At 39.4% G+C, this 20,516-nt stretch overlaps 1 protein-coding gene across 4 annotated transcripts in view; it reads left to right on the top strand.

Annotated features, from left to right (window-relative positions):
* ADAMTSL3 (ADAMTS like 3) overlaps nucleotides 1-20,516 on the top strand; it is a 189,513-nt gene that overhangs the window by 146,579 nt on the left and 22,418 nt on the right. For all 4 annotated transcript variants that reach the window (XM_076347884.1, XM_076347885.1, XM_076347886.1 and 1 more), the window contains exons 17-23: nucleotides 5,829-5,958; nucleotides 6,998-7,190; nucleotides 7,845-8,024; nucleotides 8,815-8,968; nucleotides 13,317-14,397; nucleotides 16,460-16,587; nucleotides 16,919-17,047. In XM_076347884.1, coding sequence (XP_076203999.1) covers nucleotides 5,829-5,958; nucleotides 6,998-7,190; nucleotides 7,845-8,024; nucleotides 8,815-8,968; nucleotides 13,317-14,397; nucleotides 16,460-16,587; nucleotides 16,919-17,047 — 1,995 coding nt within the window. The remainder of the gene's footprint in view (nucleotides 1-5,828; nucleotides 5,959-6,997; nucleotides 7,191-7,844; nucleotides 8,025-8,814; nucleotides 8,969-13,316; nucleotides 14,398-16,459; nucleotides 16,588-16,918; nucleotides 17,048-20,516) is intronic.

The following is a 20,516-nucleotide window of genomic DNA, read 5'->3' on the forward strand; positions in this document are numbered from 1 at the left end:
CAATAGTTTCGTTTGCCGGCATGAAGGAACTTCAAAATGACTGCTGAGCAGAATCCCATGTTCAGCTTAATTTTGTTCCTGAGGGAGCTGTGTGTGAATTCTGTTGTTGAATTCTGGCCCTTTCATGAATTTGTGAGGTTGCCTGACCCAGAATTGTCCTACAGGCGTTCACAGTAATCTAACCATTTGTTTGATAGGCAATAGAAACGATCCATTTAAAGAAGTTTGAAAGAAAATATCTGGTTGTGTTCTTGAGACTTCTGTGGTATCACTGGTACTATGTCTAGACATTTTTCTTATGTGATGCTCCTGGGAAATGTGGGAAGTTGTCAGGATATTTTATCAATGAACAGCTTCAGAAGTCCCTGTACTGTTATGCTAGTTAGGTAGCAGTGATTTTTTCCTTCTATCAGTTCTGGTCTTCTTGCTGCCTTGGCAAAGGCTTTCAAACAGACCAAAAATTACCTGCCGATAAATAGTTTTAAGGGAACCAGACATCTCTTCTGTTTCCAGCTTATTGCAATGTACTAATGATCTCACTGTCTACTATTTTTCCATTGTGTAGTTCAAAGGAGCTGATCCATTTCTGCTAAGTTTTATGTTCAAATCTCATTTCAATTAGATGAACTCTTTCGTTACAAGAAATAAATGTTGTCTGAGTTTGGAATATCCCAGTGTAATGTAAATTATATTAGGTACTTTTTCTCTAGTATGTCTGTATCTAGCAGTGGCTATTAAAATAAATTCCTGTGGATTTCTGTATCCTCAGAACTCCCTACCCCCATTTCTTAATGCTTGACTCTCTCTGAATGAGGGAAAAATCTGCAGGGTCTAAGTAGCTGGAAGCTTTATAGCCACTGTTTGAGCAAGGACTGAATCTCTGTTTCAGTGCTTGTCACTTGCACCTTTTTTTTAAATCCTCATACAGACTAGACTTTTAATTCAAACTCTCCTCTGGTCCGTAAAAATGCAGATGGAAACATTGTTTTTGAGGTATTAGAATTACAGAGATAGAGCGATCTGCAAGGCATTATCAAACATCATCTTTACTTTCCAGTTCATCATATTCAGCAGGTTCTAGAGCATTAATAACACGAGGATTTGGTCATTTTGTGTGCTTTCTGCACCAATTCTGTGTGGCTTGTCCTGCAGCATATTGGGTGCCATAAAACTTACTGCTTTTGAGGACTGCTACGTTGTGTTATGCCTGTTAGCATAATTAATACTGCTTTCATCAGTCTTTTCATGAGTTCAGATAAAAGTTGTCCGGGCTAATTGAGGCAGACATCACCTTTAACATCCATAGGAAGCTCAGTAACCATCCTGAAAGCTAAAGATCTATTTTGCCTTCAGTGACTGAAGAAATCCCAGACTGAAAATAAGCCAATTGTGTGCTCGGGGGTCTCAGGATTTGCCCTCATTTTCTCGGAATGTTTTGTTTGTTTTGGTTTGGTTTTTTCCAATCTGAAGAACTTTGGCCCTGATGCAAAAGCCCCCCGCATAAGTTTAATTTTCATAATATTGGCAGTGAGAAGTAATAGTTGTTATCAGAATAAAGAGTAAGCCTGAGGAGAAGAAATGTTTTTCTTGTAATCTCTAGTATTTCTTTAGTGTTGTCAGTCATTTAACTATTCTACAATATTTTAAAGGGATGTTTTCTATTTAAAAAAATAACTGGACATTTTCTGGGTCCCTCTTTAAAAATACCTTTAATTGCAAGAGGCAGATTGTGCTATTTCAGTGTAATTATTATTATTTATATTCCATATGCTTCAAAAATTACGATTCAGGCCCCCCAAAGTCATTACATTGGCTTAAAAATAATGAGATTAAACAACAAATACATATGCACTTCCTGTTGTTTCCTTTATAGTCTGTGGCTTTTGGAAGCTTTAGGGTGCAGTCAAGTTGTGTTTTCAGGCTCTTGTCTGGACCCTAATGGCTAAAAGTTTACCATTTTATTTATAAGAAACCTGAGATTCTTAGAAAATCAATGGATTCTAGCCAAATTTAAGGGCTCTTAAGAAAAACAATGACCGTTCCGAGACTCGCATATGAAGGTGAGAGCATTTGCAATAGTGGTGTAGGCAATTTGATAACTGGTTACTCCTCTGACTAGTTTCATTAACTGCAGACACTGTTTATTCTTTTACAGGAGGACTATAAATAACATTGCCGGTTTCAATAGATTTACAGAGAGGCTCAAGCGTATGTAGGACTTGGCATTTCTTCTGAGTAATTTTCAGCTGATAGTACATATTTTTAAGCAGTCACCAAACTGAGACTGTCTGATAGAAATAAATGACTGTCCTTCCTCTTCCAGGTATTGAGAATAGATCCACCCTCTTAGCATTCGCACAGCAACTTTCCACCCCCATTTTCTTTGCACTCTAAAAAAGGCAGAAACAAAAAGTTTGGGCTTTTTTCAAGCATTCTGATCTTTTAACACAGCTTCATGCACTGTGTATTTCACTGCACAGAAAAGCTTGTAAAAGAATGTAAATGTATGTGGTTTGAATGCTGGGTTAAATAGAAAATATTCTATTTCACTGAATAGTAGGATAATTACTACAATAGTACATCAGATTACTGTAAAAATACTTAATGCTCCCTGCTGCATATATAATGTTTTAGTTAAATTATCTACTATGTTTATATTATAAGCCAAGAAAGTCATACATATAAAACTTTGCTTGCTTGAATAATAGATTCTTCCATTTTCCAATCAACATAGAATAAGAAATTTATCAGTGATTGAAGTTCCCAGCTAATGTAAAATTATAGTTTGGGGTGAGAAATCTGATTAATCGTCAAGACATTTTGACAGTTAAGTTCAAGCAAACACAGCATCAATTAAGTGTAGTTATGTATTGAATAGAGTCCTTGAACTGAGAACCAAGGGACCGGAAGGGGGTGCGTGGCGTGTTTTTAACAACTCTTTAATACCTGTTTTGTACTTACGACATCAAAACAGGGTGCCATTTTTCTTTCGATAAGGCCCCTGTGGGGAGGAATCACCACTGCAGTCTGTGCCCTGTAGTTAAGTCAGATGAAAGATACACCGCCTATCGACGTTTTCTTCTGGTAACACAATTAAAGCCAGGTAGGTCATGCCGCAAGGCAGAAGCGGTTTAATGAACTCCAGGTGGCAAGCTGCAGTCAAAAACCGTCACCTGGTATGACATGCCTTTTGCTCGTTTGGCTGGCCAATTTAGTCTTTATAACACCGAGATAAAAAGTTCCCAGGGGATTATTGCCGACTTAGATGGTCTGAAAGGAATCTCATTTCATTCCCCTCCTTCGTGGGAGATATTAACAAGATATTACTTATCGCAACCTGTTCCAGAGCAGCATCACCTCTGAGTGTGGTTTTCCCACAGGAACGCAGTGAGGTCAGCGAAACTGGAGGTTGGTAACATAGCGTAGATTTTGACCTAAAACAGAGATTATGTGGATGCTTGATACGTGCTTGGTTGCTTGTCTGGTAATGTCATTCTGTTTCTGCCAGAACACCATTTCTAAATCTTTCTTTCTCTCCTGTAGACAGGCAGATGTGCATTTCCTACATATGGGGACAGGGAAGCTGCTCCTGTTAAACAAACACATGGGGATCAACTGGACAGAAAAAAATTGATTCCCTCGGTTGTCAGTCTGGAATAAAATAGTAGAGTTCTAGAAACCATGTTTATTTATTGGTTTGTCTTTTTTCGGGCATTTTAATGTCTGCCTTGTGGTGATGGTTTTCGCTGTTAAAGGTTTCTTCTCAGCCCTGCTAGTAAAATACGTTTTACTCAATGCGTGTGTTCTATGTTAATGTAATTATCAATGCTTTGATATGAGAGAACTGAATAGGTTGTCAGTCATATTTAAGGTCAGGTCTTCTGTTCTGTAAAAATTCATCACTTTGTAGATGTAGTCAAAACATTTATATAACAAGGTCTTTCTGAACTGAAAATGAGTCCCAGAGGGGATCTAGAGGTGTACCAGAGAGCCCGAAAGAAATTGGAATCTATGTTATTGTGAAAATCACTGCTGGTCTACTCCTGCTGAAGTGTCTGAAATCGTTGGACCGGTTCAAGTGTTGCAAAGAGGGATTGTGGCAGGGCTGGCTGATCTGCTGGACTACATCAGAATTGTTTATAGATGGAAGGAACAGCTTTGGTTTGTGAAAAGAATGACAGTGCTCATGAATGTGTTGTAATAGAGAGAAATACGGATGATTGGCATGGAGATGAGACTTTCAGTGTAGGATATTTCATTGAGCCCACTGAAATCAGAATGGCTGATGATCAACAGTGCCAAGAAACGAGTCGCCTTGCACAGTTGACACAGAAGTAGGAATAGATATAGTAGCCTTTGTGTAACAATAGTGATGGTGTTTTTGAGGTAATGTCATAGGTGATACCATGAAGTGCTAAGTGAAGGTTTCTACTTAAAAAAGAACTCTCTTTGAAAGCTTAGAAGTTGGTCATGAGAAAAGAATTGTAACCTGCTGCTGAAAGCAAGTTCGTATCCTTACAAAATCACTGGAGATAAGTGAAAGATAGGAAGGCAATAGCCTTTCAATACTTAAAGGGGGCTTATAAGAAAAATGGGGACAAGTTTTTTAGCAGGGCCTGTTGCGACAGGACAAGGGGGAATGATTTTATACTAAAAGAGGGTAGATTGAGACTAGATATAAAGAAGAAATTTTTTACGCTGAGGGTGGTGAGACACTGGCACAGGTTGCCCAGAGAGGTGGTGGATGCCCCATCCCTGGAAACATTCCAGGTCAGGTTGGACGGGGCTCTGAGCAACCTGATCTAGGTGAAGATGTCCCTGCGCACGGCAGGGGGGTTGGACTAGATGGCCTTGAGAGGTCCCTTCCAACCCAAACTATTCTATGATTCTATGAAAATAGGTATTTTATTGTTTCAATGCTTTTTTGTTCTACAGGATTATAATCATTAGCGTTGCTTATATAGAACAACCCAGATACACAGGATCCCCCAAGTACATCACAAACCATCTTGTCTTTCATATGCATGTGAGTGAGCTTTGAAATTGAGCAAGGCTTTCATACTAAAAAATACGATATATAAAATTGGATAATTACATAGGTTTAAAATAAAAGTAGTTCATAAAACATGTATTTGCTAAGCTGACTTGTTCTAAAGCAAACTTATATTACGTTTCATTTTGACTCATAGAAATTTGAGTATTAGTAATCATTCATGCTTCAGTAATAAGGTCCAGGTAGCAAGAGCTGCAGATCGGAAGGTGCCAAGAATGGTCACGAGCGAGGAAAGCTCTAGGCTGCGTCAGATTTCCTGCCTTCAGCAAAACTATTGCCCCTCTTAGCCCTTATGAGAAAGGTTCTATGTTTAGTCAGCCATTTTCCTGACTATAGTTTTGCAAGTTTTCTGCATTCTTTATTACATCTTTTGCAGATCCTTAAAGTCAAGGTAAGTGAGAAGGAATCCCTTTTACCCTGATTTTGGCAATGAAACCAGTAGTTGGCTTGGGACCACTACAGCACTAGGCAGATGTAGCATCTGATGGTGGGCAGACAGAGAGAAGCCTGTTTTCTGTTGGTTTTCAGAGAGGTAGAATGTCAAATCAAGCCTTTAAAATATCACAGAAGTAAAGTGCTAGGTATAAATCACAAAATCTTTTGAGCGTTAACTATATAAACTATCTCTGTGCTCCTTTTGACTTGAGATGTTACTTTTAAGCCTGCTATCTAATTCAGTGTTCGAAGCTTTTTTACTGAGTATTATTCAAGAGTAAGCTTTACAGAAATCTCTTCCATCTTCAGTGTTTTATGAGTGTTTTCCTCTTTAATTCAGGAACACAAGAAGCCATTGCAATGTGTCTGCATGTGGAGACAAAACAAGCAGTCAATGAAACCCTGTGTGACAATTCCAAGAGACCACCACCAATGACTCGTACTTGCAATACGAAGCTTTGCCCTCCGAGGTACACTGTAATAATGAAATCACACTGTGGCAAAGAAATGGTTAATATGACTTAAATAAACATTGGCTTTCTCAGAAAGGGTTCAGATTGCAGGACTCTGGTCTTGCTTTGGGATGAAATTTCACTACTTCTGTCTTTAACAAGGTTTTGGGGTTGGGTTTTTTTTTTGGTCTTGTTCACTCCTTTTCCACTCTTCACATCTCACTAATAAAACAGTGAACATTTTCTGAAATAAATCTCTTCTGTGTCGATATTTGCCAGAGTTGGAAAAACAGCCTTAACTCTTCTAGTGGTACAAGGAAAATTTCAAGGCAATTTAACAAAAAAACAGAGAATATTTACCTTCTGTCCTTACTGAACGAAAAAAGTGGAATTATGATTTACAGTTCTTTTAATTTCATGCTTCTTTGGTAGCCCCACATAGTTCTTATGGCTGCTTATGTTTATTCAAAGATCCTGGGAAAAGAACAAACCCAGTCCAAATCCCAGAAATCCTAGCTAATTTGGTCACTTGAAAGGGCCATATGTGAAATTTTGACATGCGGTGCCTTATTTACCCACTTGTGGTCTCTGATATCCCTGATCCTTTGCATGTTGTTTCTACGTGTTTGCAGAAACCTCCTCTTGCAAAATGTAGAGGAGAAGTTAACATGAACAGGATGTTTTATAGATAACATATACACATCTAAAGGAAGCTTTGTAAATTGAAGAAAGGTCTATTTACATATTTACAATTAAACATCAGCAGTTTGCCAACAGGCGGGTTTTTTTTATGAGGAACATTCAGAAAGTAAATGCTGGATTTGAATTTGTCTGGAAATAGCTATCACTGTTGTCAGTAACTTCTGTGTTTTCTTGCAAGTTTATAAATCTAGTTTATAATTTTGCATTACTGCCAAACCAAAGGGATGTTTTAGCCATCTATCAATAACTGTGCCTTCAGGTACTTTTTGCTAGGGTCTGTCTGGGTATGACTGCTCCTTCCGCCATCTGAGGCGAGTTGCTAAAACCTGGGCTTTTGGCTGTGTTGTTGGAACAGGTGGCAAAGCCGCCCCTGGAGACGCTGCTCGGCTACGTGTGGGGTTGGGATACAGACGAGAGACGTGTACTGCCAGCAGCCGGGAGGATCTGCCGTTGCCGCTGAAGACTGCAAAGACAAGAAGCCCCATTCTTTACAAGCTTGTAACCAGATTCACTGTCCCCCTGTTTGGCACGTTGAGGAATGGCAACAGGTATGACTGGGTTACAGAAACAGTTTAAATGTGTTCCTCTGGCTGGGTACTTGAAATTCTCTAGCTGGAATAACATGGAAGGTAGCTCCTAAACTTTGGTATGTGTTTCGACTGATTTCATTAGAACAAAATAATCCAGGGTCAAAAATACTACTTTTGACTACTGTGCCAATGGGTAGTCACAGGATGAGGTGGAAAGTCCTTTTTAAGATTTCAGAAGGCTGGATACCAGTTACTCCAGACATCACTTCTCTTTCTATGCTCTGCAAATGCAGTAACCTGCTTTTGGAGACATTGCTTCATTTTTTTTTTGTCTCAAGGACAAAGTTTCCTAAACTCCCACCAGATACGTTCACTGATGTTGGACACAGGCAGATCTACGTGTAAGATGCATGTTTTTCTTTAAGATTGCATTTAGGTGGTGTGACTTTTTAACTTAGTAGTTAGGTTCTCATCATCTCTAATACATTAGCTGAACATTTTAACAGAAGAATTTTCTACATGCCGCTTGCTTTCTAATTAAAAGTAGATGTCATTTTTCAAGAAAGCATAATTGGGCGGGGGAGAGCTTACCGTGTTTGTGTAAAATAAGTGTGGTGGGTGAGCACAGATGTCCATGCAGGTGTACGAGCTTTGTTCTCTTCTTCTCCTTAGTGCTCACGTACTTGTGGAGGAGGGATTCAGACCCGCAAAGTGTACTGTAAGCAGCTGTTGACGGATGGAAGTTTCCTGAAGCACTCTGATAACACCTGCCAGGAACCTAAATTGCCAACAAGTAAACCATGTGCAAAAGTTGATTGTCCTCCTCAGCTAGTCGTAGGAGAATGGTCCAAGGTAAGCAGCCCCCAACAAGAGTGAACCAAAACCTTCAGTTGCAACATGACCTCTGAAGATTTCTGCTTGGGTGAATAATATGTTTGGAGCAATAAATTCAAAGGGTAGCTGAAGGTTTTGCAAGGCATCTACCTGGACTAAACTGTGCATACAGTTGCTGTGCATCCCTGCCTGCAACCAGACGGATCACGTCCCCCTTCCTGAGCTGTGTTTGAGTTGCTGAAGGACAGGGTGTAATGCATTGCATGCATTCTACCAGACACGTTCAGCTATCAATTATTTCATAGTATGGCTTTCAAAAAGCAAATCTTTGCATTATTCTGGAATAAGTCCTCCTTCTTTCCCATTTAATGCAAGCTTGCCTACCACTCCCTGTTCAAAAAAGATTCATAAAAGTGAATTTAGAAGCTGCAATTAAAGGCTCATGCAATACAAACTAGGAGAGAGGGTTGAGCGACTTGACACAAACTGTTTGGAACGTGCTGAATTGTTTCTCTTAGATACTAGATCTCATTGCTCTGTTCTGCCCATGGCTGGACATAAAGAAATACTGTCGTGTTATTTTAATTGTTCCTGAGTTGCTTGCTGGAACAAATTATCTGTCTTATATTCTTATTGCCTGGAAAAGCGGAGAGAGTTTAATGTCTGGATAACACAAAGATTCATGTGAACTAGAGTGTATGCACTCTCTCTCAGAAGAAAAAAACCAAACAAACAACAAACTAGTTTAAAATTAACATGTGTGGCATGGGACACCAAGTTTAGTTTGACTGCATCCTTCGTTTCACAGTGCTCAGTAAGCTGCGGTGTTGGAATCCAGAGAAGGAAACTTGCCTGCCAAAACCTAACAGCAAAGGGCCAATATGTCACGCTAAATGGATCAATGTGTAGTGGTCTGTCTCCTTCACTGCTTGTAAGGTCTTGTCAGATGAGTGCCTGCAACAGTAAGTATGTTACTTTATGTAGTTTCTTGCTAATTTGGAATGATCTATTTATAAAGAAAAATCTGTACACAGGTTAACTCACTCATCTCCCTATACTTTCACAACATTACTAATCTGGCATCAACTGAGCGTCATAATTACTAGACCAGTAATAACAGGATTGTTTTTAATTTCTTTCTGCCAGTCAGAAATAAAGGTTATGATCTAACAAAGTAGTTTTTCAATACACTTCAATGGTACATACCTCTCACCCTCATACTTACCTACATTTGATCTGCTTTTTCCTTTATCCTTTACACTATCCCAACTGAGAAAAAAAAAAAAAAATCATAAATTGAGTATAAATTACAAAGGACATTAGAAAAGATAAGAATCCAGTTCTGGCTTGTCTTTTCACTGTACATTTGCATTACACTGGACATTTCGCTTAGCATGGTGGAATTCAAAACCTGAAGCTCTGTGCCAGCGATAACTTTAGGTATAGTTTCTATCTTTCCTTGTAGAAATGAGAATCCCAGTCTCATGAGCTTTGCAGGAAGTAATGACAGTACAGACACGCTTCAAAAAATCCAGTATTTTATTACTGTCTGTATAAAAATCTTTTCAGAAAAACCTCTCTATAGGAATTGTACAATTTGGGCACAGTCAAGTTACTACGATACTGATGGTAGTTGCACTCATTGCATGTGTATAACACCAGTGGAAATACCTTACTGATATAGAGTATGTTCAATTACATACAGGAATTTAGAACAGGCAGTTCTAAATGCAGGTTCCTTAAGTCCGAACCTGCGCTCCCCTTCCTTCATAAAGGAGGGTATTAGTTTGTACGTTTGGGGAGCAGGGCGCTGGAAAGAAAGTTAAAAAGGAGAGTGTTTAGTTTTGAGGTGGGGGAAGAACCAAAAGCCTTGACGAATGGCCTGGTTTTGATCACAGATCACAGAGATAGACATGTTTTGACCCAACTCACAGCGCTGTCAAGAAATAGCTACTTTATACATTTTGAAGCTTTGCTTTAAAAATTATTCACAAAACAAAATAAGAAATAGAATAATTACTGATTCATACATAATATGAAACTTCTTTTCCTGGCCTGCGTTTCAGATTAACGTGCCAAAATCCTGAGGTTCAAAACTCCACTTAAATAAAGCCCTGTGGACTTTCAGGAATGTCCTTGGCATAAGGTTTAATAAAATATTTTGAGCTGCATATCTATCTGAATTTAATTAATTGTGGATAGTTGAATGGCAGTGTAGCTGGATTGCAAATTGCTTAGCACAGACTGATATTACATTGTCAGCTTCCACCACAGTGCCAAGAAAGCAGGACAGTGGACTGCAGAGGGAACGCGATTGTGCTGAATGGGTGCAGATCAAAGTCATAAAAGAGAATCACCATCCTCTCCCTTCATCCCCACAACCATTTGGAACAAGGGAGCCCTTGCAGCTCGGATCTGCCTGGCAATTCCCTGGCTGGGCAACAGGAGGGCAGGGGAAGGCGTGAGACACGTCCGTACCAACAGTTCCATTTTGGGTTTTGCAGAAGGAGCCAGGGCAGCGGCAGCAGCAGGTTTTGGATTCACGGGAACACGGAGGAGGTATCTCCTCCTCCCGCAGCAATGGGTTCAGGCTGCCTTGAAGGGGGAGTGAATGGAAGGCAGGAACGTAGCATGGCCCTAGGATGGGCAGATGGCTAGTTACAAAGAGTGAAGCGGACTCAGTGAAGAGTAGAGTGATGCATGGCATGCGTGCGGTTAGGGGTTCTTGCCTTTGGGAGCAGTGTTTCTGAATGTGCCTCCTCAACATGATGCTTCTGCGGCTCCGATGAGCTCCTTCTTTTTTACTTTCTCATGACAGTGCTGAGGCTTTTTAGACTTAATCTTTTACCCTGGGACTAGTAATCGTAGCTGTTTTCTACTTAATAAGCCCTATTAAGTCAGAAACATTCCTGACTGTGGGCTCTGAGAAATGGGAAATAACACCAGTCTAGCCTTGAGGTTACCAGGCAGGACCTGATGCCCAGCTAAAGCTGTAGAGGACCATTAGACGTCATAGACTCAGATGGATTTGTACCAGGTGATAATGAGGTCCAATGGCTCCAGTATGATCTAATCCTTAAGCAAGATTTACCTTGTAGAAAAAAACTTCTCCCAAACAGTCCGTTACCTCAGCAGCTGTGAGGTTGGATGATACTAAGGATCTAGAAAATGCACACTTACGTGGCCTCATATATTTATATGACCTTATATATTTATGTGGCCTGCCATCCTCAACTCTGAACTTTGTTTCACTCCTAGCCTTGCTCACCAGCCACCAGTAAAAATATACACACCCTTTAGCGTTGAACTGCTAATGAGAGTTAGTGGTCTTTCTTTTTTTAAAAATGAAATGGATGAGACTTGTTAACGTATTTATAAGTATGCGCTGGGTTTAATTCCACGTTGGAATAACTAGCGTAAACAGAGCACAGCCTGAAGTATTTTAATTTGTGTGTTTAAAGTTACACTTACTGTGTCTGTAAGTTGGATTTTGGAAATGGAAGATTTAATACTGGAACGCTTCCCTAAAAATAAATATTTGGGGCCCAGTAACTTATTAAAAACAGGACGCTACTTTAATAATTTTAGTAAACTGAGTGCCTAAAGCAATTTATTTGTTGTACCACGTGAAATGGTTGAGGGAACCATGTATCTGGATAACGAATACCGATTTAAAATCTGTGTAATTATGAAACCATGATATCCCCACAGGTCTGAACTCATTACCCAAAACACTGAAAATAACCATTTTGTTTTATAAGCATAAGAATGCACTCTAGGGTGTAGTTCATGTAGTGTACACACTTATTGAATGCTTGAAGCATTTAGCTTTTCACCTATTTCTTCACAGCATATTTAAAGCATATGCATATATGAAGCATGCAGTTTTTCAAATATTATTTGTGTGCCATCGGTGTAGTTGTCTTTTTATTTCTGTACCTACCAAGCGGAATAGTAGTGGTGATTGCAGATTCAGGCACGCTGAGAAGCATTTTGATTTGCGTGTCCATTTCCTGGCTCATCAACTCATTCTGCAGCCTCTGAGTTTTTTCTGTCACACACCACGAGGCTGGGTCACCAAACACAATTGGATTGTTTTCTAGCACCAACGCGGAGTGTTTCCCGACTCTTCCCAGCCGGCCAATTTCGTCTTGCGTGGAACTCGCTCAGGGAGCGCGTGCCCTTGCTCCACGCCTCCTACAGCGCAGTGTTTCTCACCTGCCTAGTGGTTTCTTAGTAAGATCAGTTCTACTGATCACAGTGGGGCACAGTAGTTGCCAGCAATGAGTCAACACAGTGGTATCCGAAACATTGCAGTCGTTCTTGTGTTGTCTCCAGTGTGCCTATCCAGCCGCTGCTGGGAAAGCCTGCCGGTGGTGGTATTCATTCAGGCAGCTCCCTAGAAACCTTTCAGCGTCCAAGCACCTGCAGTACAATGCGGGAGGAGCTTCATAATACCCGGTGTCTCCGTACCCAGTCTGCATGAAGCTTTATGCAGTTATTGTCTGCTTTTGTCAATGCATCTGATTACTATATTCAACCTCTCAAAATTTTGACTGACTTCTCTCTTTCCTCCCTTCCCTCCCTGCTTTCTTGGCACAACGCTGTGAGCAACTCATCTTTCAACCCAAAGAAATTACCCTCAGCCAATGATTACAGGGTGGCTTTGCTTGTTGCATGTACTGTGTCTTCACTGACTGTTTCTTTCACCTCCTATGTTGCTATCAATTTGGCTTGACTCAACCAGACAACCAGCATGGCCAGCCAACAATTTAAATAACAGTCGGGGGAGCCTTACTTTTTCGGTAGGTTTTGTTCTATTTAGGTCATTCTGCACTCGGCAGTGCTCAAATGTGGGGAAAGTGATAATGCGTTCAAATTTTTTGATTCACTTTTTCCATTCCCGTCATGCCTAGCCTTTCTGAGGCAGCAATAGGAAATATATAGGAACTATAACCATAATAGGATTATATATATAGTAGAAATGAATGTATTATATAACACATCTATATATACATTTACGTATGTGTGCACCATCTATGTCCATCATATAGGTATATGTTGCCCGTATCTTCTTATTGTTAGGAGGCTTGGGGAAGAAGCAACAGAATTCTTGGCTGGAGCAGGGGAATGTTATGGTTTCATGTTGTTCATATTTTCGCATTTTTGTGACTCAGATAAAAGCTCAGCATGTTGCAATCTGACTTGAACAAAGGCAGGAAAAGCTCTGTCAAGCATTCTGTGAAAAGCAGATTTTGTAAGTGTGAGTGCCAGTGATTAGATACTTTTCAACGCTTTGTTTTCTTTCAGAGATTAAACCAAAGCTTCCAGAAAAGTACTCTGCTCATGGACCTCAGATTGTCGGTATTCACCGAGTCTATATTCAAACAAGACAAGAGAAGCGCATTAACTTTACCATAGGAAGCCGAGCCTACTTACTTCCAAAAACATCTGTCGTAATTAAGTGCCCTGTACGAAGGTTCCAGAAATCACTTATCCGGTGGGAGAAAGATGGGCAACACTTACAAAACTCTAAAAGACTTGGCATCACTAAGTCAGGCTCGCTGAAAATACATAGTCTTGAAGCTACCGATATTGGCGTGTACCGGTGTATTGCAGGCTCTGTGCACGAAACGTTTGTACTCAAACTCATCGGTACTGACAACAGATTGATAGAACCACCGAATCTTAGAAAACTTGCCAGTGAGACCAGTAACACAGATCACAACGAGGCCAACAGCTTTGGGGCCAAATGGCATAAAATGAGCAAAATGTGGCAAATGTGGAGTAAGAAGAATGAGCTCTATCTGGGTGACAGGCAAGTAAATGATCAGCCATTTCTGCGAAATCTTGAAATCTTTGGGAGTAATTCGGCAGAAGACTTCAGCTCTCGTGAGTTCAAGAATAAGCGACTGGAGGCAGCAGTTCTCCAAGGCGCCTACAGCATGGACACTGTGCAGTTTGAAGAACTGATAAGGAACATGAGTCAGCTGATTGAAACTGGAGAAGTCAATGACGACTTGGCATCCCAGGTCATTTATCAATTAGTTGCTGAGTTATCTAGGCCTCCACAACCAACTACTGAAAAATGGAAGGGAGCCCAGGATGAGAAACTTGCCTCAAAACTCACAGGCAAATCACCTAATGAATCTGAACATTTCAGCACAAAGGCTGTTGATAAGTTAATGTTTGACCAGAAGGTTCCAGTTATTATGAGGCAAAAGGAAATTCCTCGAGTTTCCTTCAACAAAACAGTGACTGTACGGATTGGAAATACGGTTTTTCTGACCAAGAATACTCACGCTGTCAATCTACTGTGTGAAACAGCTGGTATTAGTGAAGTGAAATACACTTGGACAAAAGATGGCGAGACATTAAAAGCTTCTGAGAAGTAAGTAAATATCTTCTCTTTTATTTTTGAATGACTTATTATGTCGCTATCAACTGTAAAAATCCACCCTGCTGTGCAATATTAAAACATACTGTTGTAAAAACGAGATAAGCATGAACACTGCGCCTTCCATCTTTTTATTTAAGTAATTTATTTTTTTTCTTTCAAGTGTCTGTCACGTTGTTTGGCTTTACTAACATCCAAGTGTATGTCCATTTCCACGATATTATGTGGGAGGATTGACTTTTTTTACTAGGTGAAGTGTTTTGGATGTCCTAACTGTGTATTTTGTGATCTGCCTTAATCACTTCAGCTGCATCAGAAAATGAACAGATTTATACTCAAATTACGAAGCCTACTGGATTCGTTCATGTACCAAATACAGTGGGAACACATTAAAAACTTCTGCCATGGCATGGATGAAAAGAAGTCTTAGTTATTACTCATTTTAAGGAGGGAAAATATCGTTGGTACCCTCACCATCATTCAACACAGTAAATCTTTAGGTAGAAATGTAGCTGCATAAATTCTGTTTAAAAGGGAAGAATGAGCTTTTATGGATTTTTTTCAATACTTGAAAATTTACAAATATTTCTGTTGAGGACAGTGGAATACAAAATAATAAAGAACCTGTATTACCATCACATTTGAGAACTGTATCTGAAGAACAAGTACAGCAAGTGTGTGTTATATTCAGATATTTGCTCAAGACTGAGCAAATACTTTTACTTCATTGCTGATAAATTAGAAGCTCACCTGATAATATTAACATTAACTTCGTGTGTGAGCCTCTCGGAATAATAGCTAGCTCTTGAGGAATGAAAAAAACGATTCTGAAATGATAAAGGCGCTTTTGGATATTTCTCAACATACTTAACTGATTAACCGCACTGCCAAGAAAAATATACTTCTGCAGGGCTATCAATTAAAGCAAAGACACCAAAACTAAGCCATTTTTAAAAGTGCAAATGTTTTTGGAACCATGTAGCTCCCACCAGTTATGTTTATTTTGTGAAATATGTATAATTTCCCATTGATTTGTTGCAAGTGATACTTTCATTCTTTGGACATGATGGTGTTTTGTTTATTCACGAGTATCTCTCTGATTCCTGATGTCTACTTTCATAAATTGCCTTCATTTTAGCCCAGACTGATACTCTTGCACTTAAGGGATACATTGGCAAAGTAGGTTTCTTTCCTATTTGTTTCACAGTGAGGTTTCTTATACACACATCCATATATACGTGTGTGTACTCAAAAGCCAGTGACATCGATAGTATTGCATCTGAAAAAGAATGGGAGGAGGTAAATGGGCTGTTTATCTGTTGGGTTTGTAAAAGAAGGGCATACTTGAGCCGCGCCCGAGGCGGCTCATTTTGTTGAGACACAAGTATTTTTAATATGTTTGTGTGTATCTCTTACTTTTGTAAGTGTACTCGGGGTGGGAGAGTGCCAGAGCTACAGGGTTTTTTTGGACGTGATGAGTGTATGGCGTAACTCATGTAACTTACTGCAGAGAAGGGTAACAAGGGGGAAAAGTCCAGGCTGCTGTTTTCAGCCTCTTCCCCAGCCTGTGACACTCTCTCATATCTTGCCCCTCAGATGGCAGGCAAGGTATTCAAGACACCTGTGGGGTTTTGGTGGAAGACTTTAGCTTTAATGATGATAATACTATAAAAAAAACAACCCTACAGTAATTTGGCAATCATTTGTGAATTCCTCAATCCTGCTGAAAACCAAGCTTGCTCTTGAGAGATGGATTTCTTGCCAAGCCTAATACTTTTAATTGTGGTAGTCTGATTTATTTATTCATGCTGTTGTTCCCGAGAGATTCTGGTTTGTAGTAGCAAACTCGCTGTCCTCCAAAGGGCTGAAGAATCTTCCTTGCGCAGCGCTCCCCTGTTGTCGCCAAAGAGGAGGCAGAACTGTTACTGCATGCGCTGGTCTAGAACGGCAAACTCCTAAAAAGGAGTTTTGCTGCTGTATCTGTAACTCTCGCAAGAAGATTCAGCTGGGTTTGTCCCAGGGTAGTAACCCTTTCCTCTCCTTGAATATGCTGCAGGGTGATCCTGGACACCATTGGAAAAGTGCAGATTCAGAATCCTACTCAAAAGGAACTTGGTACATATGGATGCCTGGTTGTTAATGACTTTGGTTTTGATATGGAAACATCATTGCTATTGCGTGCAGGTAAGGCTGTAGCATCCACAGAATCGGGAACGTTCTTGTTTGGGTTTTTTTGTATATATATAAGCACCCATCCCCACTCCAACGTAAAATAGTTTCTTTTGCTGGCAGTCCATGAAACTCTGCCTGATTTAACAGGTAGCAATAAGATGTTCTGGTTGCTCTAAAACCACAGCAGGCGCGAACTGAGTCTGCTTGTATCTATCCCACCTGTATTTTCTGGCTGCTGCTTTGCAAACCAAATTCTGTTCCAAACACAACAAATTTAAATACAGGATCTGTATTTAAAAGTCAAATAAAGCTTTTAAAACTGATTATCCCTTTAATTTCAAAGAGATTCCTGTCATCTTGTCCTCTGTGTTAAATGTTACAAATCTGGAAGCCAGCAGTCTCTTGGCAGTTGTTGGAGGTACAATCGTGGCAAGAATTGGAGCAAACATTATGGTTGAATGTCCAGTGAAAGGTAAGCGAGAACTCCACTGAAGTCCCCTGTAATGTTGGAATCAGAAGTTTACCTTACACCTTGAAAGAAATTACCAGTCAAGGCAGAAAATCATTGATCATTAGTCATTTTTTATTAGGCATGTCACCCACACCAGTCCTATTTCTTTTCTGTCTGTCACTTTGATTTACACACGCATGTATATGTTCAAACAGACTTTCCTTTAAAAGCACTTTTCTTTCCATGAAGTGGTCTGAGGCTCCACTACCGAGCTTAAAGCCCACCAGAGTGAATGACTGTCTTGCTGCAATAGCAAGCGTGGCCAGCTGACTTGCTCATCAGAGAACTTTCCTTAGCCCTATTTGCGATGCACATATGTCTAGACTATTGTTAAAACCGAAAATGAAATCTCCAGCCATAGCTTAATAGAACTTTAAACCTGACAGTGAAGTAAACTTACCTTGTAGAGCCATCAGTCTGCAGCTGCAATAAGGAAATAAAGAAAAGTGCCGAGCCATGAGAGCATATAGATATATTCTAGCTCAACATCTGTGGAGCAGCATTAATGTTGATCAGAAGCTACATGCATTAAGCAGCGCACTGCTCCATTTTATTTTCTAGTCCTTTGTTGGAAAGGTAGATATTTTCTTTTTAATCTCATCATTACTATCTGTTAAGTTTAAATTGTAAGATTTAACTCTCAGAGGCAATATTCTGTCAAATGTTTAATAAGCTAAGGTCAGCCTTTTGTGCCTTGTTGAAGAAGATGTATGGAAGTGCTAATAGCAATGAACATTGCGACGGAGCGCAAAGAGAGACTTTGGAGAAGTCAGCGTGCCGTTCACATTCGTATTGCTGGGGGAGTGCATATCAGAAAGCATGTTGATGCTGAACCAGAGTAGTGATAGAAATATATATATATATATATGCGCAAATAGTTCTGCATACAATAGTGGCGCCAGGCTGACATACACTAGGACATGTGGCTCTGCTATTCACTGTTGTACCAGGGCGAATTCTTTGATGAAGTAATATTTTCCAACTATAGTTTGGCAACTCCTATGTATAACTGACCTACATCTCCAATTCAGCAGAGAGTTAATGTCACACTGTTAATATTAATATTGTTAGGATGGGTAAGCAGTTAGCAATTTAAATATAAATTAATGTTTTCACATGGGACTGTAGATTTCCAAATGCTTTAGGATTGTGTATATTCATGAGCCAAACTTTAGTTATGCTAAGACACCAGTGTTGACTTAAAAAATGATTTATCTAATTGCTTTATTTCCTGTCATTGCCAAGGAAGTATTACTGTTTGTGAATAAAATAGAGCTTGCATGTCTTAAAATGTCACTAAGCCCAGAAGCAGAAAAACTTACGAAATGATGTAAGCAGAGTTTTTCTGATCTCCTTTCCTTAATGAAAAGTAATAAACCCCTGACTTTAGAAGATTGAACTTGATAGCACTTTATGCTAATAAGTTTGTCTAATAGGTGGGACCCAAAAAATATGTCCCTATGCAGTGTAGAGGACGAGAACTTTGTTGTGAATGCTGATAAAGCATCATGTGAATTATCAGACAAGCAAGAGTTTGGATCAGAAAAAATACTAATATTTCTACGCACTCTAAAAGTTCCGTTCCTACAAACAGACAATGTGAGACTGCAAGAGTCCTCTTCTCCTCATCAGACATGTCAGGCAGATACATCTGCTCTGTTGGACTCCTGCTGGCCCACAAAATAGTTCCCCATAAGAAGAACCATCTAATGAATAAGGTGTCTGTGTGTGTGAAGAATATTAGTGCCATGCCACTAGCAGAATTCTTAAATTACTTTTAAATTTCCTGGCTGCAGTGATGTCTGAGGTTTTTTTCTATAGGCTGGATAACCTATAATACTTTCTTATAGTTCAAACCATAGTTTTCTCAGTGAATAAATCTGCATATTGAGTTCTGCATTTTGTGTCTACCATTGTAAGGCCTATTCAGGAATTTTCTTTCTGAACCACGTATAAAAATTATGCACATATGCAAAATGGTAAATTAATGGTTCATTTAGGAGAGAATATCATGCCATAGAGCAGAACTTCAGCTGGAGGCAGGAGCAGCCTACCCAACAATCTGACAAAGGCAGTTGTGAAAGGTAGAGAGAAGGTGGTGTTGTAAGGAAAGATACGCTTCCCAACTTCCTCTGAAGGCTGGCTAACGGCTGTGCAATTCACCCTTTAACTGTTCAAGGCCTGAAGACAACCAAATATATTCCACTTAAGGGGCTCTGGGTTCACTAGGTCATGTCACGCAGGACAGCTCTTGTTTGATGATTTTAACGGAAAGGACGTGAAGTTTAATATTACATACAGTGTTAGCCAGCTGACCGCCGTTTTTTTCTTTTTTCATTGTTACTGATTTGGTTCTTTTTGTCCTTTTGAAAGTCTTTCTTGCACACTCCAAAAATCACATTCAGATTGAAAAAAACTTTGACGTGCTAAAGAGCAGTGTATCCTAATAAATGGAAGAACATCAAGGAATAGATTAAGAAAAGCTAGCTAAACTGCTGAAGCTAATAGTATCGATTTCTTTTCTCTTTTAAATTTATAACAAAACTATTTTTCCACTAATTATAATAAACTCACTTTTATAGCTCCCACACGAGCACATACTAGAAGATATTCATAACATTCTGGATAGATTCATATTCCATTCTTACAGCCAAGAGCTTTTCAATCAACACACATGGTATAAATATCAATACTGATTGCTCCAAATAGCTCTTGGATAACATTTATTGTATTTGCAGAAAAGATCGTCCTGTGATTAATACTAAAATAAACTAAAACTGTCAGACTCATTTATTGTGAAACCTTGAAAGTTCTCAGTTGAAGTAAAACGGGGGAAAAAAATTAAAAATACGTATAAAATGTGCATTGTCTGCCACCTGCTGGTGAGAGTGTAGAAGGGCCATATACTGGGTTGGGGTTGTTTATACTATATACATTATATTGCATCTCTGAAATATCTTGGCACAGAGGCTTTTAAAAGTAGAAACTCCATCTTCCTCCAGATTCTCATTCCTATGAATATATTTTGGCTCTCTAAGAATAACATATTGATAAAAAAATTGCGAGAAATACACGAAACCTGTTGAATCAGGGTCATCTTTTTGCACATACGTTTCACAAAGATGGACCAGCTACTTGCTGTCAGTATTGGAACTTGAAACAGGTCCAGATAAATCAAGAATTTGATTTTCCATCTGTTCCTTCATTTACCCACGCTATTCCAAATGTAACTTTGATGCTGTTCTTTGTCTTCTATGCTTAACCCCTCAGAATACATCTCAGTGAAGAAAAACGGCAGTTTAATACATAGGATTCTGGCTCTTCATTTCTTTTAGGTTTTTTCTGTGTTTTTCTAAAAGATATTAGTAATGGATTTCAAAGGTTTAAAGGGGTAAGTACAGATTTATTTTATGAGGAAGGAATGACACTA

This window comes from Aptenodytes patagonicus, chromosome 10 (genome assembly GCF_965638725.1).
Source record: "Aptenodytes patagonicus chromosome 10, bAptPat1.pri.cur, whole genome shotgun sequence".
Classification (NCBI taxonomy): domain Eukaryota; kingdom Metazoa; phylum Chordata; class Aves; order Sphenisciformes; family Spheniscidae; genus Aptenodytes; species Aptenodytes patagonicus.